Source organism: Nicotiana tomentosiformis, chromosome 1, assembly GCF_000390325.3.
Source record: "Nicotiana tomentosiformis chromosome 1, ASM39032v3, whole genome shotgun sequence".
Lineage (NCBI taxonomy): Eukaryota > Viridiplantae > Streptophyta > Magnoliopsida > Solanales > Solanaceae > Nicotiana > Nicotiana tomentosiformis.
In genome coordinates, this window is record NC_090812.1 from 75,404,964 (window position 1) to 75,422,594 (window position 17,631).

The following is a 17,631-nucleotide window of genomic DNA, read 5'->3' on the forward strand; positions in this document are numbered from 1 at the left end:
TGCTTTTAACATATGGTCCCGAAAATTGGTTTAATGCATTTCGGCTTTTGTTACTATTTTTTGGGCACTTTATGTTAAACAACTATTTGATAAGTGGGAAGATGGGCTCTTTGTTCCCTTGTGCATGTTGTTTGTGAGCAAAAAGTTGATTTATGTTAGTTGTGTGGGTGAAAAATATGTTTCCTTTTCAGATTTTTTAATCATAGTTGTGGTCTCATGTTTGTTTATTGGTTTTGAAGTAGTTGTATGTATCTTTACAGAGGGAGTCCCTTGTTGGTTTGTTTATTCTCAATTGATGATGTATGTATCTCGAGGGGTCCCTTGTTGATTTTGTATATTTTGTGGTCCCTATTTTCAGTTACCTATTTCCTAACTTGCTTTCTTCTTTTTTAATATTATCCAGATTATTAATATTGTTTACTTAATTATTTTTAGGTTATTAAAATAGTTAATGTTGACTTGAGGTTCAATCATGATGGTGAGTGGATCAAGGAACCACATCTCCTTTGTAGCAAGAAACTAGTTTATTTTTGGAAAGGGTATGATCCTGATTTACTGTCCTTTAAAGACTTAGTTGATGAGTTTATTTATGAGTTATGTTTTATGGGTGTTCAACAATTGATAGTAACTGGTCTTTCCGAAACTTATTATGAAATAGTAGGGGATGATGGTATTAGAAAGTCAATGTCTCTTGTATGGTGAATACTGTACAATTGATATATTTGTTGTGGATGAATGTGATGCAGTTGTAGATGTTTCAAATATTTTCTAAAATATTGAATCTTTTTTATCTATAATTAATGAAGCTGGAATAGATTGTAGTGAGAGTGAGAGTGAATCTGAATATGTGCATGATTCTGAAGAGTATGGCTCTAAAGAATTAGAGTCAACTACTGCACAACAGAAGAAAGAATTTTCTGAAGGTTTGAATGACTTTAAAGAGTTCATACGTTCTGTGTAAGGCACATTGAGTCAAATTGGTGCAGAAGTTAGATTAAAGGTGAATTGAAGAAGTTGTTGTAGTGGTATGCATGGTCAACATATGAAGAGGAGTTCAACGACCAACTGAAGAACTTGGGGGATTTAGATGTAGTTGCTGCCAAGGATCTGTTGAATTGTCCACCCTATATGTGGTGCAGAGCCTACATTGGTACAGTATGCAAGAATCATGTTGTTGACAATAATCTAATTGAATCTTTAAATTCTTGGATACTAGAAGCAAAGTTCAAGCCCATCATTGGGATGTTGGAGACTATTAGGGTCAAAGTAATGAATATGTTAAGAGAACATAAGGAATCAGTTGTGAAATGGACTGGTGAATTCAATCCTTAATCAATGAAGTTGTATAATGAGTACTTGAAGATAGTACACATCAGTTATAAGGTTCAGATCAATGGAGACTAAGGACATGAGATATCAGAGGCAATTGACAAGCATATTGTCAATCTAGTGATGAAGAGGTGCACTTGTAAGTCACGGGACCTTACTGGGATCCTATGCCCACATACAATTAAGGCATTGCAATACAAGAAAATTGATCCTTTAAATGAAAAGCGTTGGTATCATAGCAAGGAGGCATTTCTGCTAAGATACAAGTATAAGTTGTAACGTGTGAAGGGAGAAACATTGTGAAAAATAGACCCTTCTGAAGCAACGGAACCATAAATGGTCAAACTTGCTGGCAGGCCTAAGGTGAAGCATGTCATAATGAAGGGTAGAGTGATGACATATGGCAATTGTGGACGGCCAAATCATAACATTAGGAGTTGTGACAAAGTAACTACTTATTATACTAAACTTTGTTAGTTATATATTACCATTTCTTCATCTAACTGATTCTTTTATATGGCAGCCAAGGCAAGAAAAAATGGTCCCCAAGGCAAAAGCGAAGCATGTTAGAAGAGGTTTAATTGATGAAGATGTAGGGAATCCAACCGAATAAGACATTAATTTGTCAGCCCCTCAAAAGACACAAAATAGTCAAACCAGCAATGGTGTATTTATGTCTACACCAATTTCATATTTTGAACAGGAAGAAGACCATATTCTAAGGCCTAAGGTTATCTCAGAAACCCTCACTAGACTTCAAAAAAGGCAGCAACAAACAATACCAACTTCTACAAGGGAAATCAGCTTCAGAGGAAACAAAACTTCGTTACTCATCAAACAACTTAACTTGGAAAAGAAAAGGCTGTAATGACTATAAATCAGTTGGAAATGGAATGTAAAAAAAAGAGAAGCAAGTTGAAGCCAAGGAATTGACAATATCGGTAGTATTTGGATGTAAAGTATTAGTTTTTAATGATGTAATTACTACTTATGACAGTACTCGTATTTTGATAATTTGGTAATATACAGATATAATTACTGCTTATTGACAGTACGCTAAAAGATTTGGATGTCACATTATGATTCAGGTTGTGTAAGTTTTTCGTGATGTTATAGTGTGGCATCCAATTATCTATTTTAATTGTAACTGGTATTCAGATTGAAGTTGTATGAATATCTAGTTACTTTTGTGTATCTTTTGTGTTTGTGTGTGTTGATTAGCTGCTTCTATGTATCTTTTTGTATTTGTGTGTGATGATTCAATAGTTGCAAGCGCGTGTAAATTTCTCCAGTTATTTTGTATTGGTTTTGTGTTGTGTGTGTGCTGATTTGGTAATGTGTTTGTGTGTTGTAGAGGGACGTTAAAAATGCAGGGATGTCTCCATATTAATATGACAAATTAATGTCTGTTATGGAAGACATTAGGGATCAATTGGCAGGGATCAATCCTGTATTTTTTATCACTGCTATGGAAGACATTAGAGATGTCATTGATGCTGCGAGTCTGATGGAAAGTGTTGCAAAATAAGACTAAAAAAACATGAGCATCATTCACATAGGGTTTAGGATGAACAACAGAATACATCATATTAATGGGAAAATTGACTACACCCGTTTTACCAAGTCAATTACAATATAACATAAAAAAATTACAACAACACTAATATAATACATCACTTCATCAATTGTGATACAACAAATCTAACTAACAGAGCACATGACATCATAATCAACATCTTCATCTTCACCACTTTCTCTTCTCTTTTAATTCCCTTGATTTGTTGACTTGATAGTTGCACATACCTTCCAAAGTATCAATTTTCTTGCTTTCAATTATCTCTTTATATCTTATCCGCATCCAATGAAGTATTCAAAGTCTGAATTTTAAATATTGCTGCCTCCAATTTAGTCTTTAAATTACTAATTACCACCGATGCTCTATCTGATAGCACATCACCGTGCCACTACAAGTAACCACGAGAATCTTGTTGTAAAACCAAAACCAATAATGGGTAAACCTAAGATCCCCAACTGAAATATAAAGAGTAAAAGCTGAAAATTAGAAAACAACAAATTTAAGAATATTCAAAAAATAAAACTTACTTTAGGTTTCAGACACTTGTAAAATCTCCTTCCAGGATTATCAATATTTTTGGAAGTGAAGAAGTTGGCAATTTCACTGCAATAACATGTCCTCTTCGATGCACAATTTTTTTTGACATTATACAATTCCTAATGGTTAGATAAATATGAAACTTAGAAGAAATTAGGTGAAAATAACCCTGGGATTCAATGAATCGAAGTGAAAGAATTAAGAAGAGGACATGTTGAAGGAACCCTAGAGAGAAGAGGGTGAGAGAAGAGGGGTTCAGACGGGGTGTTTAGGTGGAAACAGGGAAATATTTTATATTTGGGTCTAATTAATTAGGGGTATTGGGTCGGTAGCGGGGTGGTTCTTGTGATATGTGAATTTATTTTGTTTGAGTGGAGACATTCATTCATGAGGCGACATGTGGCTCGCCATTTAAAACATGGATATTTATGCCGGGAAGTATGACAGTAAGGACCCTAGATGCTAGATATTGAAACAGAGATTTTTTTATACAATCATTTGAAAGCTAGATAATATAAGCATGCCGGGTAATTAACTTAGGGGCATGCGTATTACCCTGCATTACCCGGTATGCTTATTAACTTAGGGGCATGCTTATTACCCTACACTACCCGACATGCTTATTAACTTAGGGGCCATTTTTTTTAGACAAATTGTGCAAAAATTAATAATATAAATATTAGTAATAGGTATTGTAATGTAGGATTCGTTTATTGTATGCATTATTTCTTGTTTAGATTTTTAGTTTGATATATTACATATTAGTATATTGTATAATCTAAAATACTTGTTTATTTTTTAAGCAAAATAAATAATTTCTTACTATTATGATTGATTTATATACTACTAATCCGCATTCTTATTTCACAATACAAGATTTTTAAATAAATCATTGATATTTGTTAAAGGCGATAGCATATGCATTTATATTTTGTTTCTAAGTGTTTCCTAAATCTTCTTTTGTCTAATTCTATTTCTCATAAAATAATATTTAAATTTTGCATAATTATGGATCTATCATTTATGAGAAAAATAAAAAAGAGAAATCAAATGTTGTATTAATTAATGTAAATTTTATGTGGAGATTATATCTCCTCAAATTCCAACCACAAAATTGTATAAACCAATACCGATTTATATGTGGAGATTATATTTTCTAAAATTTAAACCAAATAGATCCTCACATCATGTTGTTATGTTAAATTAATTGAATTTTACCTGATATAACAATAAAGTCACTAAATTTTTTCACATTAACCTTACGTTCTTGAACCAATAAGGATCTTTCAGATAACTTAACCTCCTCTATAGTATATGAATTTTCACCTATTGTCCATTCGACTTCATCTTTGAAACTGATTTTAGGCTCTAACTATTAATTGACGGTTGTTGCTGAATAACCCTTAAATTTTTGAGGCATTGGATGTCATTCAACATATAGCTACATTAAAAAAAAAAAGTATTAAAAAAAACATATAGCTACAAGCGAAAAAAACAATATATAAACTCAAAACATTTATATCATAAATATTACTTATTTAAAATTTTTAACACAAGAAAGGACTAGGGAACAAAATAAGAAACACCACATTCAAAACACACTAGTTTGATTTTGTCAAATTTTAACTTCCGTTAGTTTGCGGGACCAAATTGGAAAAAGGAATATAACCGCTGCTGGGACAAGGATAGCAAAACAGCAAAACCCTACAAAGAATATGGCTGAAGACGCCATTCTAGCTTTTCTTGAGAAGAATGATGAGATTTCTGATAGTGGAAAATTCGCCGATGAACATTGTTTCGCCCACGATGAGATCGTCAATGTCATTCGCAGCCTTAATGGATTTAGGCTTGTTGATGCTCAGGTGCTTAGTTATTGATTTAATTGTTTTAAAGTTATTAGAAAGCTAACATGTCCTGGACCACGGACAAGTTGAGGAAAATTCTTATCTTATTTTTCATCCTACACTTTGAATAGAATGAATGAGGCTGTTTTGTAAATTGTCTCTTTATGTATATAACATCTGTACGAAACATCGGGAAATAGCTTTCACGAATGTGAGACGATGTTTGAATTTATTGACTTGTGCAGGATATTAGGAGAGAGAGATGGGTGCTTACTGAAGAGGGGAAAACCTATGCTGCCGTAGGTTCTCCGGAATTCCAGCTTTTCTCAGTAGTGCCACCGGAGGGAATTGCACGCGAGGACTTGCAGGTTATTCTTGGTTTTTAATTTCTTGTTCATTTTACATCAAAGAAAGAATTAAGTTATTTTACTAAGTGATTTTCATGATCCATTTTAAATATCAAACAGAACAGAATTATAACGGGCAAAATATGAAAATTCCAAAAAAAGAAAAGAAAGGAAAGTTGTAATAATTTAAAGAAAGATTCATCAAACTAGCAGTTTTTTGTTATATGTGTTCATTGTTTAGTGGAACTCTCTCTTGACTAAATGCGATTATCTGGATGCAGAAAAAGTTTGTTCCTGCAGTTTATAAAATTGGTTGTCAGCAAGCTATAAAGAATAAGTGGGTGGAGATGGCGAAGACCCACGTTTCAAGGAAGGTACAGTAGGCAAACACACAAGAGTTTACTTTCCCTTGTCCTCCGCTATATTTCTATCATCTGCATTTTGTTTAGTTGGATTAAAAACTGTACCTTTGTTCTTGATAAAAAACCTGTACCTTGGTTCCAACCCTTCCCCCAAAACAAAAAGTTTCTCCCTCTTGGTAGCAAAAGTTTATTCCCTTGTTTGAGCTTTCCTTCTTTGTTGCTTGCTCGTCTCTCATTCAGAGTTGAGTTGTTGTCTCTGCTTCTCAACCGGTAAACTCGTCCACACTCTTCATTTTGATAGGTAGTAGTAGCGTTGCTCTCTTGCAACTTTAATTTTATTTTCAACCTCACCTGTTATCATATATTGATCTTTTCCACCTCTGCAATAGCTTCTTGGTACTAAACATTAATAAATTACCTTACTTTATACAAAAAAGATGAATTTCAAACTCACCTCTACTTAAAGTTTTGAACACCTTTAACACCATTATAATCTACTAGAGTTCTTCTCCTTGAGCCTGTAAGTGCAAAAATGTATCTCTACAATCTTCCTGAAGATTAGGACCCAAGTGGCGCCATTACTTTCAAGAGCTAAATGGTTGGAAGTCTATTGCTGAGTGCTGACCCTTCCACTAGAAAACATCTTTCTCTGTAAATGGACTATTCCTCCCCCTCCAAAAAAAAAAAAAAAAAAGGAAGAAGAAGTAGAGGGAAGATAAATGGACTTGTTTCATCCTGTTATCTTGTTAAACTGATGAATAACAGTTTATCTATTCCTTGGTCCCCTGTGGCGCTTGCTAAGGATAGCCAAATAAACAGGAATATTACCCCTCATGCCTCACAATGATTATGAAGGCCTGAAAAATCCCTTATTACTTGCTTAATACCAGTTCTTTTGCGATAATAAAGCACCATTGCTAGCATACATTCAGCACTATTAAACTGTAGCTCAGTAGCTGTCCCTCAACTTCCCTTGTGGTGGTTCCTGAAATTTTCTTTTTCTCCTTCTATGTTTATTCCTCTTTATTGTTTGCCATCTAGCTATCTATAGCACGTTGCTCTTTTGTTTTACTGTTTCTTTTCTTATCTGTTGAATAAGGTCTCTGTGAACTTTAATGCAGAAGCAGCAAGTGAAGTTGACTTCTACATGTGCTTCTTTTTATACTTTTTACAGGGATCCACTCTTTAGTCTATTTGTTAACTTCATGTAGGTCCAACATGCTGATGACAAAGTTAAAAATTTGCTCTTGCGGATACAAAATGGCGAGGTATATAAATCTGTATTCAGTGATCATCTTATCCCCAACCTTCACTTTTTACTCGCCCTTCATCTTTACTATTGTCTCTCCTCCCACCCAGCAAGCCAGTTATGGTTTTGTCGCTAGTTGACTATGTCATAGTTAATCAATTTGTCTTTAACAAGCAATGCATTGCAGGCTGTCAATCAGGAGGATATCGATGCTCTAAAGCGAAGAAAACTAATAACTCAGCAGTAATTATCTACCCTTCAAATTCCTTTCGCCAGCACTTGATTTTTTACAATTTTCCTAATACGTGGTAAAATGCTGGTTCTTAAATATGCACTAAAAGGTCCTAACTATGCAGTTGATGTTTACAATTAGGGTTTGGAAAGGAAACTCAGTAAGAAAAGGTCCTAATTATGCTCCTAAAAGGAAAAGAGCAGCTACTGATCTCACTCGGGAAAACTTACAGAGGTAACTTTCTGACTCGTTTTCTCTGGGAAGAATAGATATTATTTGGAAGTTGCTTTTAGTAAATGTTTAATAAATTAACTGATGGAGTTGTTTTTCTCACAGTTGATTTTTGGTTGCTGCTCGAGTTAAAAAATGTGTGCCTTGGAACTTGGACTGAAATTTATTTCCATTTCTTATTTATTTCAGTACATGTGTCAATAGGTGAGGATTTGCCTCATAAAAAGATAACTAGGTCTCTTCAGTTATGCGTTCAACTCTAGTTAAATTATTGGAAAAACTAGTATTTTGGAATGTGACAGTTTGCAAACCTAAAGCTTCTGAATATGCCTGAATAGGGAATTTGTATCAATTTCCAAGGCTGGGTGGGTGATGGGTCTTGCGCTGGCCCCTATGTGCCTTATATAATAACCCAGTACCCGGCCGGAAAAAGAGACATTTTATGTTTGTATGTAGGTCTAGGCATAGGCTAATTGTACCATGACCTATATAAACCCCAATGCTAATGTAACATATCATAGTTTACTTAAAGAGTGCAAGGGTCCACTAGAGAAAATAAAAATTGGTTTTAGTTTACTTAAAGAGTGCAAGGGTCCACTTGAGAAAATAAAAATTGGTTTAGTTCTAATTGCTTGTTCCTTTGAAGGGGTGACTGGAAGGAATTGGAATTTAAAGAGTACAACTTCAGTGCTAAAGGTCAGCCAGTTGAAGGTGGCTATCTTCATCCATTGCTCAAGGCATGTTTTTGGTTCCATTTCTCATTATTGGTTGTTTAAATTAATTTTGTTCTGTTAACCAACTGAGGCCAGAATGCCTTCCCTCATGTGTTGATAAAATGATACCATCTTGTTGCAGGTTAGGCGGCAGATACAAATGGTTTTTCTTAATATGGGGTAGGGCTAAATGACCTTTTCCCGTGTCTATATGTGGATGCTGTATATATGCATGAATATGTGTGTGGATGAATGTGTCGATGTATATATTCAGTTATTTATTTGGGAGTTCTTTGTTGTGGACTATGATTGCAGGTTTGAGGAGATGCCAACAAATAATTATGTTGAAAGCAGGTAAGCTATTATCCTCTGTTAGTTTTTTCCTAATACAAGTGAGCCTGTTATAATCGAGGGAATAGATAGAATTCCCAAAGAAAAGGGTTGTTAGGTTATTTTCCTTTTGTCCAAATAAATGGAGCCGACTGACATTTCCTTCGCATGGATCTAGTGAAGAGGTTGATATGTAAATATTTGAATAAAAATCCTACTTTGTTCTCAATTAGAACTGCATGTTTTGGCTATTGTCATTTTACTTGCTAAAGTTCCTAGTACATAAGGCAGTCTCAAAGTACCTTATCTCTTTCTGCTGTAAAGCATTTGCCAAATACTGGTACTATTTTTTCATGTTTAACATTCATGAGCTTCTGTTGGTGAACAATCAAATTTGTTGAACATAGATGGTAAACTATAGCTACTGAACACTCATGAGCTTTCAAGCTCAAACTCCTTTAAGAAAAAGACCTTTCAAACTTAAATTGATACTAAACCTTAAAGTTCACTTGCCATCATACACGGTATACCATTTACATGTGATTCTTCTCTGATATATACTTAGTGGTGATTTTGTGCACTGTCATTTTCTTCCCTGTAAAAAATTTCAAGAATTACTTTTTGTCTTAGTCCTGAAAGAAGTTACATCAATGTGGCTGATCATACTTGCAGTTTTTGGAACTTTGATGCACTTTTCCAGCCACAACAGCACCCTGCCCGTGATTCCCATGATACATTCTTTTTGAAAGGTTAGTTTGACTTTTACATTTTATCCACTTCATCCGATACTCTTCTAATGAACTATTTGTTTGACTTTTGTAGTACCTTCCACTACAAAGATGCTTCCAGAAGATTATGTTGAGCGCGTAAAACAAGTTCATGAATCTGGTGGTTACCAATCTAGGGGGTATGGTATAATACTGCTGATCCTGAATTCAGTGTCACCCACATTTGTGTCAAGGTTTTGACACCCACGTACAGTATTTAATGATGCTTCTTGCTTAGATATGGGTGTGATTGGAAAAGAGAGGAAGCAAACAAGAATCTTTTGCGGACACATACTACTGCTGTTTCGTCAAGAATGTTGTGTGCATTAGCTCAGGTCCGAATCGCTCGCCATATCCAGAATCAATATTTCATGTATATTCTACATAGTGAGGTTTTTAATTATCCGTATGACATCTTATTGCAGGAGCCGTTCACCCCCAAGAAATACTATTCTATTGATCGTGTTTTCAGAAATGAAGCAGTTGATAAGACACATCTTGCTGAATTTCACCAGATAGAAGGTTACTTATAATTATTCAATTTTGTGTCGCATCCATATTTTACGGGTTCCTTGATATATATTTTTTCTGCTCTTGCTGCTTCTATGGTACCACACCTTAAGCTTAGAATAGAGACTGGTCCTTGAAGTGCCTGCAAAACTGATTTGTCAATTGGCTGTGTTCCTCATGGTAGAATTATGATGAGCCTTCCTTTAGATACTGTATGATGCATTGCTTGGTTTCTTTCTGTTTTAAGTTGGCAAGGTAGGTCCAAGTATTTCTATCACTTACCCTGACAGACTGACACCCCATTATCAAAGAGCAATTACCTTCACGTATCACAACTAGGGATCAGTTTGGTTCACGGACTAGTTATAAAAATATTATATTACAAGGATATTTAGGTGAATAATAATGTAGGAATTGCTATATGGTGAATAATAATACAATGATTGTTACGTCAATTGTTATCTAGAGATTCCTGATTAAAAAAATAAATAAATTATGTAGAGATTGTCTACTTAAAGGGCTTTTGTCTTTAGATATGCTTATACATGTATTTCTTATTCTATTTTTTCAAGCATAAAATAATACATAAATTCTCGCATAAGTTGTGTTAGTAATGCATGGTTAAGACATACCAAACACTGCATTTGTTATCAATAGTTTTATGCCGAAAACTAGGTGTGTTAGTTATGCAAAGCTTAAATTAGCAATGCAGAATTTTATGTCGTAAACCAAAAGTACACAATCTCCAATAATTCAAAGACTTTTTGATACTATTTTCGTTGTACTATATATTAGTACGATGCCAAAATTTGGCTTTATACTTGGTGTATTTGCTTCATAGCTGACAGGTGATAGGTACTACATTGCGGGAATAGAATTTAGGGCTCGATATTTTTTTCTTAGTTGTGATTTGTGAACTTACTGAGTTTTTGACATCTTCTGCTCCCAAGAAGAGGATTTATTTGGGGGGTGGGGTTGGAGCTTCCGTCTAAGGTTGGGAAGTTACTGAAAGTCTGAAACTATTCTGTCTACCAGCTAAAAGATCTTTCTTTTTTCAATTAGCAAGTCATTTCACCTTTGTTTTTATTTTTAGATTTCATGTTTGAATGTTATATGACTTACTGAGTGACTGTACAGTTGGTCTGCTAACCTTTCTTGACATGCTATCAGACTGAAAGCATATTGATCTCTTACCAAGTTGAGTTTAACACTGGCATTAGCAGAAGCCTGAGTTAGATTTATTCTACATATTTTTTTCTTGATAAGGTAAAATTTTATTAATAAGCTACCAAGATGGTACAGAAAATTACAAAAAGCAGCCTTTAGTCCACATACTTCTGAAACATGTTTCTGCATCTGTGTAAATTCTGTAGTGTAAATAGGTCATCTATAGCTATCTTTTCATATTCAAACATGATACTGTGTGAAACTATGTTGTGTTTGGTAATTGTTCAAGTATGTCTTGTTCTTCATCTGCGTTCTGTTCCTGTTAACAGTTGCATGAACTCTTTGTCATTGTTTCTCATTCCAGGCTTAATATGTGATCGTGGACTTACTCTTGGTGACCTGATTGGTGTTCTTCATGACTTCTTTTCTCGTCTAGGTAACCAATCAACACTATGCTGTATTCTTGCTTGTGTTCTATTTTTGGTACAGAAATGTCTGCATCAAGTTTTGGGTTTCACACAAAAGATAGAGCTTGCAGCAACATCATGTCCAACTCAATTACATGACTTTCTAACTTTGAGAGGGCTAATTTAACATTTCTTTTCTTTTTCTAATTACAGGAATGTCCAAGCTTCGGTTCAAACCTGCTTATAATCCTTATACTGAGCCCAGCATGGAAATTTTCAGGTTTGTAGTAGTATATGTGACGCGAATGCACAAATTTTCAACTCAGCATTAATTTCATTTTCTTTTGTTTTGTCAGCTACCATGAAGGTTTACAGAAGTGGATAGAAGTTGGAAATTCTGGTATGTTTAGGCCTGAAATGCTGCTTCCCATGGGGCTTCCAGAAGATGTTCGGGTTATTGCCTGGGGTCTTTCGCTTGAGAGGTACACAAACTGTTAGCAGCATCATGTTCTTATTTATAAATTTTAATAATTAGCTGTGTACTTATATTGCTGGTGATGTTGATGGAGTTGTGAGTTGTTTTCATGTTTGAACTTAATAATAATTAACCGGTCAGGAAAACTGATAACCATAGTAAAAGAACACTTGCATTCGTTGTTTTCATTAGCCATATTACCTGAAAGCACTGACTGTAGCAAGAAAGATCACAAAGTTAATTTGTATCTATGATTCATCTTATTTGTGCGAACATGTGACTATTCAAATCAAATAGAAAAGTTCTAGTCTCAAAACCTTGGATCATTTACATGTTTAATAGCAAGTTGGAGAGATTTGTGGCATAACAGAAATGGGTCGCAAGAGTAAAAGAAGGTGTCAGTTTGGTTTTAATGGTACTCAAATTGTTTACTGCTGAACACTTCAAAGCCTCAATGACTAAGGTGCTCTCATGCAATGCGTGCGATAGTTTCTGAATGTAAGTCCTCTGGCTTTGGTGTAGTTGCTGCAGTTGTTTGCAGCTCTTGGTAATGTCTTGAGGTGGAAAGAGAAGAGTGGTGCAGGGGAAGGAGGGGGAGAGAGAAAAGGAACAACTACGGGTTGGTAGTTTTATAGTACCCTGATTAGCTGGTCGTAGTTGAGTAATCATGAGGGAGGGTAGATGGTCTCTTTGTTGGTTTGGATGAAAATTCTCTGCTTGCATGTGGGTTGATCAGTTGACAAGGATGTATCTATAATTTGAAAAACCTGACCGGTGGTGTAAGATCTACTTGTAGTTATGACTTATGCTAATTACATGCTCTGTTTATATTGCTCATTCCATGTAAATAAATTTATGAACACATGCTTCATGGAAGCTTATTTTGCTTGTATTCGTGCACCAGGCCTACCATGATTCTCTATGGATATGACAACATCAGAGATCTTTTTGGTCCCAAGGTATAATTGGCACATAATCAACTATATTTTGGTAGGATTTCTCAGCAATGCCAATGTTTGACCTTCCTGTTGGTTTTTGCAGGTGGATCTAGCTGAACTCAAAAAGAATCCAATATGCCGGCTTGGACTTTAGTAACTCATACCATTCTCGACTTGTGGGTCCATTCTATCACGCGTCGACATGCTTGATTGTTTTGAGATAGATTTTTTCTGCAGGGCCAGCTAGTTGAGGTCATTTTTTGTTTTACAGTGGGACAACTTTCACCGGAATTTATTGTAGATGGACAATTTTCTACATACAGTTGAGATTGTTGATACAAATGTGAAGAATATATTTTAAATGGATGGAAGCTGTATTCAAGTTTGGATTTTGACTCATTTAATCCCCTCATAATACTTGCTTGTATAATCATGAATTTGAACCAGATTAGCAAACTTTGTGCAATCCGGGGTTGCTTAGATTGCGGGTGAACATATCATAGCTCGCAGATCTACTTCTTGCAAACTCTTTTATGCAGCAAACATATAGTTAATTTTATTTGTTCGTCAAACTATAAGAGTAAAGGCATAACTGGTACAATTTAACAGTGACAACTAAAAGGTTTGCATTAATGCAATTCTCTTGGTGAGTGGCGCACTCGAATTACCTGCTACCTAAGATGCAGTGAAAACTTTCTAAGTTTCTAATATTCCATCTTAAATATCAGGCTTAGATTGACAGAAGTAGTTAATCTGTTATCTAGTGATCTCAGATCCAAAATCTTTCAAGGGCATGTGCTGAGTAATATTATCCCTATTAAACTACCAAATAAGAAAGAAAAAAAGTACGTAACAAATTATATCACAATTCTATATGCAATTTTTGTATGTTATGCAGAATTCTGAATATGTGCAGTAGGTAAATCTTTGTAATCAGATGAGAGATCTGCGTTTTCTTCTAGTATCTCAGCTGTTTGAAAATCAAAAGGCAACTTTTCGATGGAGCAATCGATTTGAGTATCTGCCTCCTTATCATCTATGACACCGGATTCAAATCTTAAGCGTCTTTCAACAGCAGCATGAACCCTCTGTTTAAATTCATCATCTGTGCTTGCCAACATATACCGAAGCTTGAAGTTTATACGATTCTCCACCATAATCTTGTGTCTAGGAACTATTCTTTCGTCGAGTGAATAGCTGAAAAACCTGCAAAATAGATGTCACTTTCAGCAGAATAACGGTATAGCATACTGCACTTTATCGTTAAAAAATAAAATAAAATTGGAAGGACATATGCGAAATACCTTGGAAATTCAATAAGATCCTGCAAAGGCCGAACCATCATCCGTCGCAAATAACGATACTTGGGGCGAAGGATGTCTATATTGTATGTTAGTAGCATTGGAAAATCAGCAACCATTTCACCTAATTGTCTGAGAGTTATACCCAGGGAAAGAAAATACTTCACATTGTGATCCAATTTATTGGCAATGCTGCATCCTAGAAGCTCTGGTCCTAGAGCTATCACCTTTCCAATATTCTTCTGGGAGACACCAGCTTTTGTCAAAAGGAATATGACCTATAAGATAGCCAATCCAATATCAGTTGTGCTCCGACTCTTAAGTAGTAAGCAGTCCGTAAACAGATGTAACCAACAACACAGCATTAACGAGATAGAGCTGTATAGTTGCTCTGATTCCTAAAACACGACTTAGTTTCTTCATGTGATCCATTATAGGCATGGCACTATCACCAAATATTTACTAGAACGACAGAGGGCCAACATTGTTTAAACAATTCGGATGAAATATACAGAGTCAGAAAAGGGAAATGAACGGACCACTGGACGTATCTTCTTGTAGAGGCTGAAAGTGAGTAACCTGGGAAACCTGACTAGCACATTGCCAATAGCATCTTGTTGGACACCTATGTCTCGTAAGAATTGAACCTTCAGTAATTGAGAAGGCAAGTCATTAGCAAGGAAAACGAAAAGGGAAAGGAGATATCTTAAAGCAAAAAAGAAATTCTAGTTATATCGTTCTGGTTTGAAGGGATAAAATGCACTACAGAAGTTTGGGTTGCCAACAAAAACTTCAAATTATTGCGAAAAGACTGAGTTGCCTCATAGATCGAGGTTTACGTACTTGTATGTTGATGCCCCGACACCTAATGTAGCTTCACACAAGCCAAAACATACCTTAGACACAATGGTGTTCTCGAAATCAACACAGAATAGCACCGGCCTGGTAACTAGAATTCTTCTCATACCGTCTTTCGAAATCCCTAGGTAATAAAAGTACTTGACAAGAGGCTTGAACTTTTCTTCAATACCACAACCCATCAAATGCGGTTTAAAAGCTAATAATCTTCCAACATCTTCATTGCTGAGGCCAAACTCCTTAAGATATGCAACCTGAATGAAGAGTCATGTTTCACCAAGAAAAAATTGGGAATATAAGCTTGCAGTCTAAAATTTAAATCACCCAAGTGACATGCCGTAAACATTAATTAGATGATTCTTCAGTTCATTTTACACCACAAAGGGAAAACACAAGAAAGCATATATATCAATGAATATTGGGAGGAAATGAGTTAAAGCAGACACCTTTTGGTTCATCTCTTCCATAGAGAAGTAGCCAATCACCTTAGGATAGTCAAAAACCATTGTTCCAAAATCCTTCTCATCCATTCCCATATCAAAATAGAACTTTGTACGGGACTCTAGTTCTTCCGTGCTGAAGGACAATATTTCAGGACATCGGCCTACAATATACCCTATCCAATCTCTCTTCACTCCTTTGTTCTCCAAGTACTCAACGATCTCATCCAATTCTTCCAAGCTCCGACCTAATACATTCTCCTTAGATCTAATCATTACAAGCCCAATAAATCTTCCCTTCACATGAATCGACTTCAACCACTCAGCCAAACGTCTTATGGATTCAAGATTTCCTCCGGACTTGCAAATGAGGTTTGCAATTTGCGGATATGACAATGCATTGTGTTTCAACCACCTGCAAGATATGTAGGAGTAGTTTGATTCACACACTAGTTATGCAACGTTTGTAATTCATGGATCCTTACACGGTAAATAATGCATGAAATTGCTATTTGATGAATAATAGTACATGAATTGTCGTACAGAGATTGTGATACTTAAGTCAAGAAACTAACCTTTCCTAATATTCTCATGATATATATTCTTATTCTACATTCTATCCCTAGACTCACGCGTAAATTATGCAAATATTATTTATATATAGATTCTTGTAATGTAAAACAAAAGTTCTATTTTTAATGCAGAGGTTTATACCAGAAACCAAACGTCTTATTTACAATGAAAATAATGCAAGGATAAGATTTTATTATCGAGCTCAGTGAGCAAAATGTGTGAAGTCAAAATTCAATGTGCATAATCTGTTGTACCTCACAATTGGCACGACACCGGACTCATCTATAAAGGCTCTAGCACGAACATTGAATGACGAATCCAAGAACTCAGGCATTTGTTTCATTGAAGCAGCTTGAATCATCACAAAATCTATAAAATCATCCAAATATGAAACCAAATTCGTCGAATATGTAATCCCAAATCTGCCTTTTCTCATTGCTTCTTTAAAAATCTCAACTGTCACTTTCCTCCTTATCTCAAGTGCCTTAATTAACATCACATCATCATCATCATTAAAGCCACTCCCTCTTTTGGAATCAAACAAAGAGGAAATATTTGATTGAACATAAATAGAACCTGGAAACTGAGGGGTTCTTTTCCTTATTAATGACATTTCTAGAACCTTCTCTTTATCTTCTTCTAGTACAGCACATTCTTGCTTCTCCGGTTCAGCTGAACCGGCAACTGGTTCTTGGTATGCTTCCGGTTTATTATCATTTGATGAGAGGTAACGGAGGAGTACAGCTGAGGATTTTGAATTGTGTTTTCGAGTGATACCCTTTTCACTATTTAAGGTAGTGGTGGTGTTGGTATCAGATTCTTGGTTTTTAAGGTGGCGGGGTTGCTGGTTGGGGTGGTGGGTGGAAAAAATGGGAAAAAGACGATGTTTTTTTGGAGAGAAGTGTATAATGGTGTGTAGAGTAGTTTGATGTTGGTTTATGGATTGTGGAGTGAAAGAGAAATGATGGTGATGAAGCTCACAGAGCATCTTCAATGGAGGAAATTCGAATTTGGATAAAGCTCTGTAAATATCTCGTTATAGTTAAGCTAAAGCTAATAGTGAAAAGAAGAAGGGGTTTTGATTAGTCGAAACTATACTTTGAGTACGAGAAAACAATATAATTTGCACCTGGGATCGTAAGGCTTTTCAAATTATCGCCTTGATAATTATGCTATTTAATATTATTTTACTATGAAGAAGTGAGTATTTACCATTTCATAAACATGTAGTTATAATTTCACTCGCGCATTTGAAATAAATTACCTTCACCATTTATCTTATATATGTCGATATTTGATTGAGAATGTTAAAAAATTTAGTACAAAGGTATCATTAGAACTTAAGATATTCAATATGTTATGCAATTTTTATGGCTATAAGATCATGCCATTAAAATTAAAATGAGAGTTTAAAATTACGAATTATTCGACACAGAAATGTGCGT

The 17,631-nt window shown here is 35.2% G+C and overlaps 2 protein-coding genes and 1 long non-coding RNA gene across 3 annotated transcripts; 1 reads left to right on the forward strand and 2 right to left on the reverse strand.

The window, feature by feature from the left end:
• Window positions 1–2,854: 2,854 nt before the first annotated feature.
• On the reverse strand, window positions 2,855–3,758 carry LOC108944236 (uncharacterized). Its single transcript, XR_011415710.1, has 2 exons — window positions 3,429–3,758; window positions 2,855–3,313 (listed from the first exon to the last, which is right to left on the reverse strand). It is a non-coding gene; the product is annotated as an uncharacterized lncRNA (long non-coding RNA).
• A 1,316-nt stretch (window positions 3,759–5,074) lies between these two features.
• LOC104091058 (phenylalanine--tRNA ligase alpha subunit, cytoplasmic-like) lies at window positions 5,075–13,413 on the forward strand. Its single transcript, XM_009596312.4, has 18 exons — window positions 5,075–5,304; window positions 5,532–5,654; window positions 5,915–6,007; window positions 7,207–7,263; window positions 7,432–7,487; window positions 7,618–7,710; window positions 8,354–8,444; window positions 8,563–8,600; window positions 8,736–8,774; window positions 9,423–9,499; window positions 9,573–9,657; window positions 9,756–9,852; window positions 9,943–10,039; window positions 11,559–11,630; window positions 11,815–11,881; window positions 11,958–12,083; window positions 12,981–13,035; window positions 13,118–13,413. Exons 1-18 carry the CDS (start codon window positions 5,158–5,160, stop codon window positions 13,166–13,168), a joined length of 1,464 nt encoding a protein of 487 aa, XP_009594607.1. The 5' UTR covers window positions 5,075–5,157; the 3' UTR covers window positions 13,169–13,413.
• Window positions 13,414–13,749: 336 nt separating this feature from the next.
• LOC104091060 (transcription termination factor MTERF2, chloroplastic) lies at window positions 13,750–17,269 on the reverse strand. Its single transcript, XM_009596313.4, has 6 exons — window positions 16,441–17,269; window positions 15,620–16,028; window positions 15,212–15,427; window positions 14,855–14,962; window positions 14,319–14,593; window positions 13,750–14,220 (listed from the first exon to the last, which is right to left on the reverse strand). Exons 1-6 carry the CDS (start codon window positions 17,172–17,174, stop codon window positions 13,905–13,907), a joined length of 2,058 nt encoding a protein of 685 aa, XP_009594608.1. The 5' UTR covers window positions 17,175–17,269; the 3' UTR covers window positions 13,750–13,904.
• Window positions 17,270–17,631: the final 362 nt, after the last annotated feature.